The sequence below is a fragment of the Hermetia illucens genome, chromosome 1, assembly GCF_905115235.1.
Source record: "Hermetia illucens chromosome 1, iHerIll2.2.curated.20191125, whole genome shotgun sequence".
NCBI lineage: Eukaryota > Metazoa > Arthropoda > Insecta > Diptera > Stratiomyidae > Hermetia > Hermetia illucens.
This window is the reverse complement of record NC_051849.1, coordinates 160,819,816-160,837,892: the sequence shown is the minus strand read 5'-3', so window position 1 is coordinate 160,837,892 and position 18,077 is coordinate 160,819,816. Positions and strand designations below refer to the sequence as shown.

The following is an 18,077-nucleotide window of genomic DNA, read 5'->3' as shown; positions in this document are numbered from 1 at the left end:
TTTAAAAAATTGAACGAAACTCATTTATGAAAATTAAATATCAATTGAGGGATGTTAATGAGAATAGAGAGTTTAGTTTCAAGCGAAAGGCTTCATATTTAGCAAAGACATTACTCTATCATTCAATTCACTCGAATAAATCATTGATCTACTTGCATGTTAGGATATTAAAACGAAATAAAAATTCTGAAAAATCAGAAATGTCTTTAAACTGAAAATATCGTTGCGTAAATTGGAATTTTGAAAATTAAAAAAATTCTGAATGCGATGAATAAAAATAAGAAAAAATGGCTCTTGCTTAAATTTTTTGTTTTTGAATTTTCTTTTTTGCTTTTTCATTTTTCTTATTTTCTTCTGTTTTGGTTTCACATTGAATTTTGCCTTATTATTTTTTTACCATGATTACAGCGCCGCCCGCTATTATAACACGGGCCGTATGGGAGACTTGTCCCTCACCATTGCGCGCGACACACGTGTATTCTCCGATGTCCTCGTTGCGGATTGTTGATATCCGTAACTCGGTACCATCATTGAAAATACCAACAGTAGATGATGGCTCAACTGGATCAGCATCTTTATACCATAAAATTTCGGGTGTTGGTGTGCCATCTGCTTGGCAATTTAGAATAATTGAATCACCTGCAAATGAAAGAAAAGATAAAAAGTTAATAAAATCAAAGTAACATTTTTGATATAGTAAGAAGTTCAGAAAATTGATGAACGGAGAAATATGTGTAGTGCCGAAAACATCCCTGACACTTTCCTTGAATAGTAGCCAAGCCAAGAAGTCAGATTAGATATCGAAAAGCTACTCTATAACGTACTTCAATCCTATTAAAATATAGTAAACTGTCTCTAGCCTCCCGGATCCTTTTCAAGATTCAAAATCCACGAATCCATCCATCTTTAGATTCTCTGTTGATTTCCGACTAAGAAGGTGTGAACAGGGCCGTATAGAGAAAATTCCGTTATGAGGTGCAAATTGCTATTTCTTAAGCTTTATCGTTCGGCGGCACTTTTCCCAGCCTCCCACAGAACTATATGTTCGCGGGAAGTAAGAAGCTCTTCTCTCCTAACCTGATCAGACTATGGGTATCGAAAAAATTCTAGTGAGGTACTAAAGAGTAACAGGGGTGAGTTTGGTTGGACAGTCAAATAAACAAAAATTCGCCATAGCGGCGAAACACAATTAGCAAAATAAGCACGTCGCAAGAGGACAATTTTTAAGTGGCTAAAGCAAAGCTTGGTAAGCTGAAACTAAGCATCCCAACTGAGCTCGAAGGAGTTCTAGAGTGCGATGACGTTCGAGTCGAGTATTTTAATAGACAACGAATTCGAGTTGATTAACGGCGCTGGCGGATCTAGTTAAGTCATTGTGGCGGGCCTGGGAGATAACATGGATTAGGAGGCAAAACTTGCGTTTCCTGAGCAGAAGGATTCAGGAGCAGCTAGTCCGCGAATTAAAAACGACCATTGCCTCGCTACAGGCAACTATAGCTTGCCCTGAAATAACCATCAATAAAGCCTACGAGGGATCCAAGTCTCTTCCCAACGTCAACATCTCAGCAAGAACTAGAGGAAACGGAACAATTATCCTGAGCAGAGGCATCGTTTAAACAAACCGTGGCCCAAGACCACCTCCACCGTAGACAACGAAACAACGAATGTTGCCCCAAAGAAATCGGTAACGCAAACGAAAACAGCTACACCAAAACCATTGAAATCAAAGGCGGGGACAACAAATAAAAAGTACAAAGGAAGTAAGTTGGAGATGACAGTTATTATAAACATGTGCTTCGAGTAATCGTTGCTTTTTATGTACTTTACGCATATTGTTTTTTGTTTTTTGTTGCTACGAAAGATTGATGTCTTCTCAATTCCAGAATTGACAATAATGGTTTTTTGTCCATGGAAAGTCGAGTCGAGGATAGGGGAAGTTCATGTTGGCTTCAAGCAGATTTTGACCCTCTTTAGGGATAGAGTTCTGTTGGCTTCATGCTTGAGACTCTATGTTAGGAAAGTTGTAGCAACTCCAGTTTTCCTGAGGAGGGTAATAGTTGCGCTAGATCTCTAGAGCCTAACAGTCAGGGGTTCTAGGACATTAGTTAGATTTTGGCCCGAAACGGCAGATTGTACAAGTATATGAGTAACCACCTATTTAATTTGCATTTTATATAAAAGATTCAATGAATAACAAGTCAGGTAGCCGGAAGCTTGATGTTTCAGGTATGAAAGGTTTTGTGTTTGCCTATGTGAAGAGCATAACGCAGTTCTCATTGGCTGATAGTATTGACTCGAGATATTTAAATTATTCAGTACTGTCAGCGGCAATGACCTACCCAGAACTGAGCGATTTAGATATTTCGGGTCAATGCTATCAGCCAATGGAGAACTGCGTAATTTGTTTGTTTTACACAAAACTTTAAAAAAACTATCCTTCAGATTACGATTTTCTTCTAATTGGTCTAGGAGTAGTGACAACGTACGAGAAAGGGAGAGGTCTGGGGACAATGGGGGCTACTCGTACAAACAATCAAGCTAGAGAGCTAGTAAAAAATCAATGTACTGTTCCACTTTGATAAAAAGGTCCTAAGATATATGGTGACAGCGCATAGAATTTCTGGTGCAATCGACGCGCATTATCGACTTTCCACATAACATTACTTATACAGAAACAATAAGAATAAATAGCACTGAAAAAGAACATATGCTGTGTTCGAAATATGTATCTGCTCATAAATAAAGATAATCTGCAGCATAAAAGGAGGATGTTTACAATAATTACCATTACTCAAATGTCACTCTCAAAAAACAACCAGCTCTATCCCCTCCGCGGAAAAGTTTCATACTTCTCCCTTTAACATCTCAAAGGACCTCCAATGTCATTAGTGTTAAATCCTTCACCACAGTCTGGTTGGGGTCATGCATGTCTATTTGGTGCTCGGTTAGCGACTTTTGTTGTCATCTTCAACGGAGATCACATCAAACACGAGAATACAATCTAAGGCACAATTACTTACTTGGAACAAATAAGTGCAAGCGAGAAGTTCATGCAGTAACTAACTGGCGCTCGACTTACTGCTCCGCCCAATGGAACGTTGCCACAGTCACAGTAACCGTTGATCAGGCATGGTGAGAATGAAAGCCTCAAAACGAGCATCATTTTCTATCTTAATTCTATCAGCAATCCTACGTTCACACGATAGTTTTTGGCATAGTAAGCAAACTAATTGTCAACCACTTTTCCTATCGACACTTATAATGCAGACTTTCACGAGTTCGCCAAGGGATCACAAGAGTTCTGAATGAAGGTTAGGATCATCGAGCTGAACATCAATCAAAACCGCAGACATGAGTTCGATAAATTTCTTGCAAACAGAAGCTGCACATAGTGGTCCGGTGTGAAATCAGGCTGGTAATACAGAATCAGCTTTCCTAATTTTAGCCTTTCCGAACCAACTGATTCTAACACAAACTCCAAGCAGTTTCTCCTATCTCGTGTCCTTCTCGAAATTTAAACATCCTGCACCTACCAAATACGAACCCAAGGTAGAGGCTTAATCATAGCTGAACACAACACCAGGCACAATTGCTGATTCTTTGAATGGTCAGACAGAAAAGGGGAAAGTCTCTCCTGGTTTCCCATTAACTGTGATCCTAACACTAATTTGTCCCATTTCATTTCTGCTCTTTCTACCTATGGTACAATAAAGGAAACTATAATCCCTACCTCAAGCAATATTATCGTCAATCCTAACCTCAAAGTCTACCTTTTCCCCAGAACACCCCCGACATTAGCCATGATCCCATGCCACTGGAAACCGAACTTCCCGACAGAGCCGTCCGTTTAACTTTAGATTGAAGGTCAAGAAGATGATATGGGAGTTATTACCCGATTCTTAAAATTTGAACTAGGTGCGCTTCTCTCTTTAACAACATAATATCTGACGGCATAAATGCCCGGATACATCGAAGTAGTTTATCAAGTATGCAACGGACTGATCTCCTTCCGTTCCTTCGTCTTCATCTAGGTAAGATAAAGCGACCAATCGTTATCTCCCCTTGCCCTCATAAGCAACTAGCACGTCAGCATGATAAGCCTTCAAACCAAAGTTTTGAGGTCAGCGAATCAATATCACAACTATTATCTAGTCCATCTTGGTACCGTTTTCAACTAAACCATACAAATTTTTATTTGAACGCACTTTACTGATATTCCTCTTGATGGAAATTATGGCCCTATCGTTCAAAATTCATCATGCATATTTCTATCTATTGTCAACGAAGTCACCTAGATAAAGAACATTGTTTGCCAAAAATGTCACTACAGTAGCTTTTCCATAATCATCATCATCGTCATCAACGGCGCAACAATCCGGTCTAGGCCTGACTTAATAAGGAACTCCAGAAATCCCTGTTTTGCGCCGACGTCCATCAATTTAATATTCCTAAAAGCTGTAGGCCAGGACGCCAGACGGTTGTGGTATTGCTCATAGATTTCGTCGTTATGTAGGCTATGGAATCGTCCAACCTCATGTAGGGGGCCAAACATTTTTTGGAGGATTCTTGTGTGGAACGGGCCCAAGTGTTCGCAATTTTTTTGTATCCAAAATGGTCGGCTTTAAAGTGATGACGTAATAGTAATGATCTGGTCTGATGATGAATATTACTTCCGTTTTTAGCTTCGCGAACTCCTGTCTTTATATGAATAGAACTCAATATCCTCAATATATTTTGCAACCACTACCGTGGTTTGAGTGGTGTTTGACTGTTTAATTGTTTATAGTGTCTTCAGTTCAGGAATTCCTGAGGAGACAATGTACTCGTTCCTCTGACAAAAGCAATGGAATATCTGGGGATCACAATCGTCGATTGAGATGTATAATGCATCCACAGCGTCTCAGTTTTCAATGAGACAGTGGTTCATTTTCACTATCATTACACTTAATACTGCGCAAGTGTAGTAAGCCTCTGTAAGCCTACAATGTAAGCATAGTATAAAGGCTTGCAAAATATCTTTAAAGGCAGGAATTCTAACACGAGGTAACGAGATCGAGGGGTTGGCGTAAAGCCATCACGCTCTTTTGATTCCAGTTAGCTATGCATTTCTCATATCTATACATTTTCAGCCAAGCCAACTAATTCTACTTGCTTCACCATTTTCCCCATAGTGCTTAACAGACGTATAAGATAATAGGACGATACCAAGCTTGAAGGTTTATATGTAGTTGTGTGGTATCAATGTAAGCTTTTGCCCCTCCTCTAATACAGGGAAGGGTTTCTCTGTAATGCAGCTCAGACTTTTACAACGAAGCCTCAGCTTATCTGGTTTCATGGGAACCGGGATGGCCCTATGAGAGGAGAATTCCTTAGGGATATGTTCTGCGACCAGTTATTTGCGGTTGGCCCTCTTGTGGGAGTTTCATGGTGATTGTGCTCAAATCGCAGGCAGAGCTGCTTGTAGGCTCAGGCGTGGTATTGCGCTCTGTTACTCGAGTGCCCTTCCTCTGAGTTGCGGCAGAGATTTTATATGTTTACTGAACGCTGAGCCTGCCCCTAGTATAAATCAGTACCACTGTGTCAGTAACGGCGGGGCTCTGACTGTGACCTTCAAATCAATCCGTGTCTGAAGAGGATAGTGGAATTAGGCCTCATGTTATTGACTTTAAAGCAGAAGGACCTACCGTAAATTTCCGGTAGATCTTTTCTGATTGCTGCGATTTTACACCATTAACATATCTCTCAAGTTTCTGAAGAAAGTTATGATGCCTTCCAATATATTAATGATATAGTGCCCATGATCTGCCGGACCGTATGACTTTTGAGTGGCCCTATCAGAACTATCGAGAGACCCACTACAAACCTATGTTGACTTCTGAACAGGTTCCCTTCAAATGTTTCCCACATTTCAATATACGGGTAACTTGAGATTTCTATTGGCCGATTCTCTACCTTCCTTCTGAATCAGTCGTACCTATCGTACTCTAGGTAATTGTTTCAGTGATGACCCGAGCGATTAACTTTTCCGCCGTTAGTTATATAGCTATTGAATGCACATTATCGAACGCCATTTTGTTCTGTTAAAAGCTTTGTTAGTAACTTAAACATATCTACAAAAGTTTGTTCGTCATTTACTCTCGCTGGCCGCTTTGACGGCTGTTGGAAAATATGGATAATTATCTTCGGTCATAGGCAATTACTTAAGGAGCAACTTACCGTAGTAGTTTAGCCACGCGTGATCACGTTCCTACTACGCACATTATAGCTTCATTTCGAAAGTGGTATGGCAATGCAAACCATGAACAATTCTTGAAATATTAACACCTACCTTAGTCTGTGCTATTTGTGTAAACTCGCCTTTCCTCCTTTTAGCGCCACACCTTCTGTAACCAACGAACCGATTAATAATCTTTTCTATGCTTTCAGGAAGTGTTCTTATACGAACAGAGCCGAAAAAAGATAATCGAGGCTCGGAGTGAATACGGGGCGCTTTGATTATCACGAAAATCTAATTTATTTATAGGCCCAATCTTCGGCTTGGAAGAAAATTCTTGACCAACTTAATGCTTACCCATAAACTTTTTGGGGTGAATCTTTCAGAAATCTTAGCAATTCAATTATCCTAATTTTGCAACCCAATAACTATTTTCGATGTGAGATTCGCGTGTAGAAAGTCAAAGCTAGCGATAAACAATACTTTAAATTAGAGATGGGTTGGGGGTGATGCATGTAATATTACAACATCACCTAATATTAGCTCATTACAAACATCACCGCATTACCTAACATTAGCCCATTGAAAATATCATCACATTACCAAACAATATGCATGAGGGAATTCGGTATCCCGACGAAATTGATAAGACTGACTAAGCTGACCCTGACCAATGTGCGAGACCAGAAAAAAGTAGCAGGATCATTCTCAAAACCATTCGACGTCACAATGGTCTACCACAAGGGGATGCCCTATTATACGTCCTCTTTAACCTGTTCCTGGAGAAAGTGATGCGTGATGCGGAGGTAAATGTGAGGGGTATGATTCTCTTTAAGTCTACCCAACTAGTGGCCTATGCTGACCATATCGACATCATGGGAAGAACCACCCGAGACATACAAACTGCCTTCATCCAGATCGAGCAGGCGGCAATCGGCCTTGGGCTGCATATTAATGAAGCGAAGACAAAATATATGGTGGCAACGTCAGCACTAAAAACCAATCAAGCAACAATATCAAACCGCACTGGTCAAACGAGAAGAATAAAGATAGAATCCTACAACTTTGAGACCATTGATAATTTCTCCTATCTACAGTCGAAAATCACAACCGATAACAGCTACGATGATGAAATCTGCACACGGTTGTTGTCAGCCAACAGAGCCTACTTTAGCTTACAAAAACTGTTCCGCTCGAAACGTCTCACCAAAGCTCTCAAAGCTCTTACTGTACAAGACTATGATCTTGTCAATCCTCATGCATTTCTCGGAGATTTGGGTTCTTAGCAGGAAAAATTGCGAACTTTTGGCCGCGTTCGAGAGAAGAATTCTCCGAAGAATTTTTGGCCCCTTACACGAGGATGGGCAATTCCGTATTCTACACAATGACGAAATCTATGAGCGATACCATGACCGTCCGGTTGTGGATAAAATCCGGTTCAATAGGTTACGGTGGGCGGGTCACTTAATCCGTATGGATGAGGATGAATGCCACCCGGAAAGTCTATAAGGGCAATATATATGGTAGAAAAAGAAGACGAGGCAGACACTGCATAAAATGGGGCGATGGCGTAGGCCAGGACGTTAGACAGCTTTTAGGGATATCGAATTGGTGGACCTCGGCGCAAAACCGGGATGTCTGCAGTTCGTTATTAAGGCAGGCCTAGGCCGGATACCGGTTGATAACGATGATGATGATTCTTCATGGATACCAATTTGACGTAGTCGTATACTCACGTTATGGATGTGATAAATGCAGGACAAGTAATTCTAGTAATAAAAAGTATTTGGTGTCATAAGCTGTCGAGTGTTAATATTTAACGTTGATGCTTTAATGAATGAAAGGTAATGTTTGTGATAATACTTGGTAATACCACCTTAGTTAGTTATTAATAATACGTGGGGAGGAGGATTTTTTTTCATATAAGCAGACCAGCGAAGTTAAGTTACGGGTTACAAATTTGTCCGAATTTTTCGATTTTCTCCAGGCAATGAGTGCAGATTTCAGATAAAGGGTAATGGTCAAGTTTGAAAGTAGGGGAACGGTGCTCCAATCAAAATGGATGAAGTTGATGGGGCATGCCGAATCAACAGTTCTGACAACACCTTGCTCGAACATATGATGAGAAAACACGGTTTCGGTGACTGTAACGTTAATGGAGGAGGTTAGTTAATTTCTCAGCTTCCATCGTCTCGTCATTGGTGGTATACTGTTCGAGCACTTAGATTGACTGTGGTCAGTTGGGCTACAAATGACAAACACCGACGAGCAATTAGACTGATCAGTTTGCGGTCAGCAGTAGATTTAGGGGATGTCTTCTAGATGTGCGTAATAAGAAAGGCATCAGATACCCGGGGTAGCCCGCATGGGAATATCGATGAGTATTGGGCAGAACTGTTCTTTTCTTACATTTGAGTGGAACTGGTTCGATGGCGCGTAAATGTGGTTGACATGCTATACCCCACCCAGAGGTGAATAGCAGCCGTATAAGAAGAATGAGTATAATATCCCAGAGTTTTGTTATTGTATTAATCTTTAGTCTGAGACTACTTGCCTCTTTCTCCAAATCCACGTCCATTAGGCCGAAGTCTCTGACTCGGTGCGAGAGCAAACAGATGTCATTGGGGTAGCCAGGTTATATTATCCATTGAACCTGTTAATGTTCTCCTGGCAAGGTAAGATAGAGCTTCTAACAAAGAATTGGAATAGCCACAAAGGAGGACGAATGAGTGCTTTGAGGTGGAATTCAAATAAGTTTTTAGAAAATACTTGACTGGACAATCTGGGTTAACCGTGGCAACAGGTGCCGATCAGCATATCAACTGCATATAATTACGCGATGCCTTCAAACCAACACAAAGATAAAATTCGTTGATATGAAGAGGCGGTTAATTTTCAAACTATTAGACGAGTAACGTGGGCTGCTGGCAAATCTATCATTATGTCCCGGTTGAAGATGATTAATAGACTGTAAGTAAGTCATTAAATGATTTCAGTTAAATGGCGGGCTAACATTATTCGCTGTAAATAATTCAATGCTCCTTTCCGCTTTTTCATTTCAATATATACGCCAACAAGTCATTGCTTAGCCATAACTTAAATTTTCTCACCAACAAAGTGCTTCCCATGAACCAGCTCAAAGAATAGAACGATTCGATTACTTTCAGTCAAATTAAATTTCAATTTTCGAGGAAAACATCAATGAAGAAAATTCCATTGTGGTTTTAAGCATAATAATTAGTTACAAACGATTACATTCGATATAACAAATTGCTAATTTCATTATCATTACAATTGGCGAATATTGAATTTGGCGATAATTGAATCTGACGTGAATGTTCTGGGAGAAGCAGACAGACGTGAAGACAGACTAAGTGCAATATATTCGTCGCTGCTTTCGGCAAATGTACAAAGTGTACGAGTATAAAGTGAGTGTTTTACCAAATGCCACCTGCTGTTCGGCGCTGTACCATGTAATACTTTGCTGGTGCTGCTGCTCCTATCTCAGCATGAAATTCATTTAGCCAAATGTCCTGAAGTCGAAACCGAGCAGTAATTATATTTCGAAGTCCATGAATTCCAGTGCCTAGAAGGACGCAATATTGTCTGTGGAGTTATCGGAGTTTGAGGGAGTGAAGGTTGTGGAGTATTGCACGGAGCGAAATATGTACATTCGAAGCTGGAATACTCTGGAAGTCATATCAATATTTGTTTATGTATATTGATTGCATTTTGAAATTCTTTGGTAAGGAAAGTACACAGCCAGGAGAGATGAGATTCCTCTCAAAGAGGAAACACCCCATAATTCAGTACCACTCCCAAAACTTTCATATCTTACCCTCATGCAATCAACTATGCCAATATCAAATTGTCTCTCTCCCTTAAAAAAACAAATGGAAAAAATTGAGAGCAGTATCCTGTGGTGTACTGCTCGGTGGGTAGGATCCAGAATTATTTCCAGCAGCGCGATTTAAAGGGAATCTTTCCACCAGGACTATCGCGTTCAAGGCATGAAGACGAGGATGATACGTAGCGGACCGCAGACGGTGTTCCATGGCGAGGGTAAACCCGACTAGACTTCAGGCACAATAATCATTAAGTTAGAGGAAAGATATTAAATTTTATCCCATAACGAAACGTGCTTCAAAGCGAATGAGACCATTTTGGAGTTAGATTTCAGAAATTTTTTCCGCATCGTTGTTTATTCCATTCGTATTGGTTTCGATCTACTATGAACGCTTTGCTTACACTTTAACTGCAGTTTAGAGGAAAAATTGGAGGAAAGATTATACGGGCAGAATTGAATTCGATTTGGTGAACTTTTTTTGGGGTCAGATTCAGAATAGGCCCTGTAGGATTGCTGGGCCGTTAATACCATTCGAACTGTCCACCAGTAAGAGTTCCCGGGACTCTAAAGTATTATGCTATTCGAACTACGAATAACCTGTCATCTGAAGAGGACTCTAGTCATTATATCCTACTTTAGGTAGCGTTAAAACTCTCCCGATTGTCATTTATAAACAGGACGCAAATTGGTATCCGTACCTAACTGAACACAGAATATCTAAACGTCCGCCCCAACTAATAAACATAAACTACTACGCTCGCACAATATGTATAAATTTCTTTTCTTTTGTTACGATAACAAATCAAATATTGGCATTTCGGCTGAACAATGGATTCTAATGGGGAAATTTCATATCCTAGGTTTTTTTATTCCGCGAATATTTCCTATTTTAGAACATTTTTGTGACCTTACTGCTGAACCTAAAAGTTGTGGAAACGATGATTGCTTATACTCGCGGCAAGCGAGATTGTCTTATGAGATTGTAAGATGGGTAAAGACCATTCGATTTGCCGTAAACCAGCTAGCAGAGTTGAGCTAACCCAAATCGTAAGAAAATGGCGAAATTGATCGTCAGGGTCCGCTCGCACCTGAGTGCAGTTCTACTGAATTGTCCCATCGACGACCGCTGCAACATTTCCGTGCTGCCCAGGCTTCTGAATATTTCAGTCTCTCTTTTGTCATTTACGAAATTTTCGCCTGCTCTTCAGTCATGTAAGACTGTACCGTAATGTAAAAAGTAAAAAGAATGCGAAACTAAAAATGGGAAAATAAAAAAATGCTGGTTCGAATGAGGTTGTGGGCTGGAAGAGTCGTGATCCGTGTGTCACGATTGAGAGGGAATATCCTCAGGCGATATCTCTCATGTCCCAGATTTTAGGGGGCTGTTGGCACCCACCCTTTTCCGGAATCTTAAATTATTATGGTTACTTCAGTCAAGTCGTCTTCTGGCCATCTCATAATCTACCAAGTCATTACAAACACTATCATTGCCGCCAATACAGGGTTCCCAAAGCATTCAGTTTATTTTACCGACCTAAAGAAAACTGAGTAATTAAACTGTTAATTGAAAAAGAGGATGCGAAGGGTCAAGGGCAACCTGACCATGGAAGGTTGTGAATGCAAGCTAACAAGCAAGATATGGCTAACTAGTGGATAATATTATTGGTGAATGCCATGTTATGGGGTCTATCCGTCTATCCGTCTATCCGTTCCCCTCGGACGCCACTTTGTCGTGGTGGGGTAGTCCGTAGTAGTTCACTACAACATTAAGGGTGCCTAAAATATATGAATATGGAAGCAACGAAATCGAACTCTTCGAGTTTTAAGGTGTCATTCACTTCGAACGATTTTGGAGTATTGAAGTTGCAGTCGAAGAACGAATTGTGGAAGCCTCTTCAGATTCATCATCAAGGAGAAATCTGAGGAAGTGTCTACGGCGAGCTCAGTCGGAGGAAAGTATAGGAGCCCCTATAAGAAGAGAAACTGGAAACCTGATTATGTTGGTGGTACTATCACCCAATTTTACCAGAAGGGAGAGGAAGATTTTTTTCTTTTTCCTCTACCTAAAAAAGCGAACGAAAGGGAAGTTTGAGATGTGAACGCAACTGGTATAATACCGATATGTGGAAATGGATCCATGCTTATTGGGAATGAGGACATGCACTACCAATATCCGGGAAAGTGGACACAAGAAAATGGAACTTTCGGGGAAAGCTTAGTATAAACAATTCTGGTGAGCCCCACACTAGACGCAACCGATTTTTTTTGTTAGCACCGGTTTTCACATTAAACTACGTTTATGTCTACAAACATAAAGGATAGTCAAATTGCCAAAACTTCTTCCTATCTACTGGCAACAAGGCTGGCAAAGTTGCTAAACTGCCCTTATATATTTCTGGTACAAGAGCCGCGGGTTCTATTTAATAAAATCTGCGTATTCGAGCAGCAAAAGGGGCTAGAATCTTCTTCCATGGAAGATCCTCGAGACCGAAAACTTGCGTCCTGATCTCAAGACCGTTAAAGGCAACCTGAGACAATTCTGTTCCGAAGACCTTTCTACACCAGATTAGTAGCAGAAGGAGAAATATCGTAGTTGCCTTTGCTTACTTATCTTATGATTCTCTGTGACCTCCGCCGCCAAGTGGACTAAAACTCTGAATAGGTCCGTGGGGACAAGAGGAAGTGAAGTAATTGAGCTAACTGCAGTTCAAAGCTATTAAAGCTGGTTAGAAACTGGCGGATATTGGACGAAGTCTCCCACTCAGATAACCGTTACTTAGAAATTAGTCTGGGAATTGTAGGCGAACAGACTGTAATACAAAGAACTTCCCACAAATCAGTTCAATTTCATTTTCGCTATCTGGAGAGACTCGTTGAGCGTCCCATTCGCGAAAAGGCGCTAAAGTCACACCCACTAATATAAATCGAACATGTATACCAACGTGAACAGTCTGCTCTTCACTCTTTGGTTTCAAAGATAGAGGACGTAACTTTGAAAGGCGAGTACGTGTTGGGGTGTTCGTGAACATTGAAAGGACTTTTGACTGTGCGACTTTCGAAAAGCTAGAAGTTGATCAATGCTACGCTAGATGGGATGATGGTTGAGGGGGTTAGGTTTTAGCCTCTGGATCTCATTGCTCTGGTTCAAAAAAATGTGTGGATGGCTTACACTCCACAAAGGAGTAAACAGAAAACAAACATCTGCTACGGTCTGCTACGTCCCAAATCCGGAAAAAAAATTAATATGTTTGACGCTGAGACGGCTTAGTGTTTACTTATTTTGACAGCAAGGAATACACGAGTTTTTCTGAATATGGCTGGTCCGGCACAATTTGAAATATTGATAATTTAGCTTACTGAGCGAGATGAAGTTGAAGAATGATCTGGTCGATAGGTGCGATAGGTAGAGTAATTATTTTATTTGTTTCTGGCACCCGTTAGATAATCTCTATCTATGATAAGTTGTGTGAGTTCAAGCCAGAGATTTCTTTGTTTAGGAGGAGTTTGCCATTGTAGGTGGTGTGGTCGTTACTCCTTCTTGTAAGAATTCTGAAGCAGCAACTGGCAAGCAATCAATAGGAAATGTCTTCTTTGCGCTAGCAATTTTGGACCACTTCGGGCTGCATTGTGATAGCTCCGGCCCCTATAATATACAGATAGGCATTATGTTTTACATTTATAACGAGGTTTATCCCCTATATAGCATACAAACATGACATGGAGGTATCTCTCATATGCCGATATCTGATTCAATTAAATCTATGTATATGTATATATATACAGTACTGGGCAAAAAAATCCGATTAGTTAAGTGCGCTCTACTTAATCTCGCGTAAGTTCGTGATTTTAATTTTAATTGCCAAGCAGTTTTTTTGTTGTTGTATAAACACAAATGTGAAGAAAGTATTTGTACCGTTAGATTATAGTTTCTCGCAGTGGTGAGTTTTTGAAGTGCGCTAATTGAAAAAAAATGGCGAAAACACGTAAAATGAGTGATATCGACCAAGGAGAAATAATTACCTTATTTCATAAAAAATATAGCACACGACAAATACCGGTCGTTGTGAGCTTTAGTCAGTCCTCTGTAGCTGACTTTTAAAAAAAAAATCCCGGCCCACTGGGTGCACTGCCCGGAAACAGGGTCCTGGAAGGACGAGAAAGACTACATCAGCCGAAGCCAAACTGATGCGGAAATTCTGTCTGCGGGGTCGGTTCAAAAGTTCATCGGACATTAAAAAAAAGCTCAAGGATTCCATTGGGGCAGAAATTGATGCATCAACGGTTCGTTGGAAGCTTAGAGAGGGCGGATTTCATGGCCGACGTCTCGCAAAGAACACTTTTTTAAATAGAAGAATGCGGAAGCAACGCTATTTATGGGCAAAAGACCACGAAAATTGGACCCTAAAATAATGGCAAACTGTAATATTCTCCGATGAATTCAAATTAAATATTTTTAGGTCGGATGGGATCCACCATGTATGGAGAAGATCAGGTGAGCGATTCAGTGGGGAGGGTATTCAGATCACAGTGGGTGAGCAGGATGATCTGGGGCTGCTTTTCGTTTTATGGTGTGAAAGGACTTTCATTAATTGATGAAACAGTCAATGGTGCAGTCTATAAACGAATCTTGAATGAGCATTTGATACCTTGTATTGAAAGGCAATATCAGTATTTAAGTGGGGTCATCTCTCAGGACTATTCTGGGACCTTTCACAGGTCCCATATTGTAAGTAGTATTTTTTTCATTTTCTTCAGCTGTGTTATAAGAAATATTGAAGGTTTTCCAATTATTTAACCTTTTTTGCTTTGGAGGTGCGCAAGTTTCTGGCCGAAAACTCGGTAGAGCAGCAGACTTGGCCCGGGAACAGCACGGATTTAAACCCCATAGAAAACTTGTGGGAAATAATGGAGGAAGAGGTAGGTGCACAGAAGCCGAAAAGCCAACATGAGCTTGATTTAATCCTCTTAAGGATGATGAAGTTGACCTGCATATTCTGCAGAATCTTAATTCATTAATACCAGCGAGGATTAGAGCCTTAATTGAGAAACAGGAAGTTATTGTTTAGTTATTAAGTAAACAAAAAAAAAATATTGTGATCTGACGAGTTTTGTGATTGATATGAAACATAAACCAAATTTACCTATTTTTCGTAGACCAATTTTGAATAAAAGTCCCTCCTGAAAAATTTTACATAGTTTTTTTTTCTCCAACAACTATTTTTAGTGCAAAATATCAATACACAAAAACCCTCATATTTACTTTTTTTTTCAGCTCGATATTTTTTCTCAAAAATCAGATTCAGATTCTTACTGATCGGATTTTTTTGCTCAGTATTGCATATGTCGTTGCTATTGATTCCAGGAGGGGCATAGCACATAAAGCGGCGCCTTTTTGATCATTTTGAAGAAATGTGCTGCAGCCTTCTTCAAGACTTTCCGAGAAGCTTGGACTCCTCATTCACTGTTATGCGCTTTGTCTTCCTGTTCTAGATACAGGCCCGTATGTTACATATGCTTTCGTTTTTGATGATATTAGTATCGAACAGAAATATGGTGAGGGAAAGACGAGCTATAAATAACTAATCAAGAAATCTAGGAAGTTCGACATTTTGAACAGATAGTTATGGATCCTGTAATACTATCAGATGCAGATTTAACCATTTTTCCTATATGTCGTTACACTTTCATACAGTGTGCTCCAAACAATAATGCAGAAATACTATATACCTATATACCATTCTACATGCTATATATCTTTCATCTAGGAAGGAAGAAGGAGTTTTTGGTAAGTTTTTCTGTTGAATTAGCATTAACCAAATTTCCAAAGGCTTATAAGTGTGTCGTAGGTAGTATCACCCGAATGTACTTGCATGATATTTATTGCCCGCAACAGATAAAATTCTAGGTTATAGTAACTGTGGAATAAAGTTATTTGAGCTCGATGACCATAGTGATAGGACAGTGGCTGAAAGATAGCTCTGCGCCTACTTGATTTCGAGAAATTTTTCCAGGGCTTTAGTTAAGGTTTCATCTCGAGGTTACACTTACAAATGGAATTCCACGACATCATCTGATATCTATTATCAGAGTTATATATGAAGCATACTGTCCCCCGTAGGATCTGATACGCAACTTATTTATTTTCATAATCACGATTCAACATTTGATTGTCGACAAATATATATGGTGTAAATCAGTCGAAGAAGGATTTTAGGAACCCTTGGTGAACTATTATTTGTTAAAGATATAGGCGTGGTTGAGAAGCTGCCCTTTCATTAAAGTTTTCAGGAAATAATGAGCTTATCCTGAAGTCAAGCATTATCAGCTGAAATCCTTGCAAATCTCTTTTTCCGAATTAAAAGGCGAGGATTCCAAATCTTAGAACATTTTAAAAGCTGTTTTATCTATCATTTTGAAAATATTAAAGGAGCTATGTTCTGTGAATAGTACCAATGTAAATTGATTTATGAAACCACAGGAATATCTACAAACTTTGCATCTTCTTCGACGGAAATAAATACGATCGGCGTCTGAGTAGATGGTTTTTAAACCACGTTGCCATTCCGAAGTTTTGAACACCGTAGGATACAACCACAGATAGTTAAGGATCTCCAAACGTAGAAAACCAATTCTTACTGTGAATGAAGAAAGGATGGGTAGCTTTTGGAGGCAGTATTTTTTGCGTGGTTTTTGGCGTTGAACTTTTTGGTTGCCTTCGGTGTTTGAATGAAAGGCAAAGATAGTTTTCTAATTATGGACAGCCATGGTATATTGCTTAGTTCTGCTTATAGAATTCTCTTCAGTCATTCGGAAGCGAGAGATGGTTGTTCTAAGATTTTCGTTAGTCGAATCTACCAAAAATTACAAGATTGTTTGCTGGCATGTGGTTAATGAAATGAATCCGAAGAGCGTATGATGATGAAAGGGACAGTTGCTTCCTGAAATACAATTTTGGTGACTTCAACTAAAAGGTTTTAGCCAATGGGAGAAAATCATGTACGCTTTGCGTTTGTGTCATTTGCATGTCTTCTATTCACTCCTTTGCTAAGTAAAGGACATCTACACGCTTTAGTTTCATCAACATTGTAAATAACAATTTGTAAATACAAACGTTTCCGACGAACCGAGATTCGAACCTGGGGCAACGAGTTAGAAAGACTGGAGCTCAACTAGCTCGATAATCGCATATGTGTCCATACATACAAATATCTGTAATATATTAGTTGGATACATTCTCTGATTGCGCCATTCAAATAAATAGTAAAAACACCCGCCTTTTTTTAAAGAAATGTAGATTATTTTGTTTGAATAGTAGGAGAAGAGAGAAACACCTCTCTGAAAAACGTTTGCCTTATAAAAACTTTTAAATTTGTTAGTTGTCGAAGGACACATTGCAGGCCAGGTCCAAAAACCATTTAAAATGTAATTAAATAAATGTCTTTATATTTTTTCATAAATAGCTGTCAATTAAATAAACATTTTTTCAACTTACCTAAATTTACATAAATAATTTCCTCTGGAGTAACACTAAAACGTGGTGGTGCGTGTACATCTAAATGGAACCATGTACCATTCTTATGCTGCTTTGGATCACGATTTAAAAATACTACTTTACACTCGTACCATCCTTGATCCGCCTCTTGAATATTGGTCAGATTGAGTGATGCTGCACCGTAGGGTGAGTCCGGTGACACACGTGAGACACGTCCTTCGTAACCTTCGCCGCTATGTGTGGGGTAATTCTCGTACCAAATGTAAATCGGTACGTCCGAACCCTGAATTTTCGTCGCATCATAATGAAGTTTTCCATAGAAAAATGAAAAAGTTCACATCAAGTGACGATGCAAAATAGAAAAGGAAGAAAATTTTATTTAGTGAAAGCGGAATGAATGGGTTTTTGAAATGTTTGTAAACAATAATAATGAAATATTGAATGTATGTTATTTAGTGAATAGTTATTAGGTTAGTATGATTAAATACGGCTATTATAATACATAGTTGGGTAAGCATCTACGA

General features: G+C 39.5%; 1 protein-coding gene across 11 annotated transcripts in view; it reads right to left on the bottom strand.

The window, feature by feature from the left end:
- The window catches only part of LOC119647262 (protein turtle), a 792,821-nt gene that overhangs the window by 84,354 nt on the left and 690,390 nt on the right, over window positions 1–18,077 (bottom strand). For all 11 annotated transcript variants that reach the window (XR_005248829.1, XR_005248828.1, XR_005248830.1 and 8 more), the window contains exons 4-5: window positions 17,554–17,836; window positions 398–639 (exon numbers count right to left, since the gene is read on the bottom strand). Coding sequence is in view for 7 of the 11 variants with exons in the window: in XM_038048144.1 (XP_037904072.1) it covers window positions 398–639; window positions 17,554–17,836 (525 nt within the window). In the remaining 4 variants the exon portion in view is untranslated. The remainder of the gene's footprint in view (window positions 1–397; window positions 640–17,553; window positions 17,837–18,077) is intronic.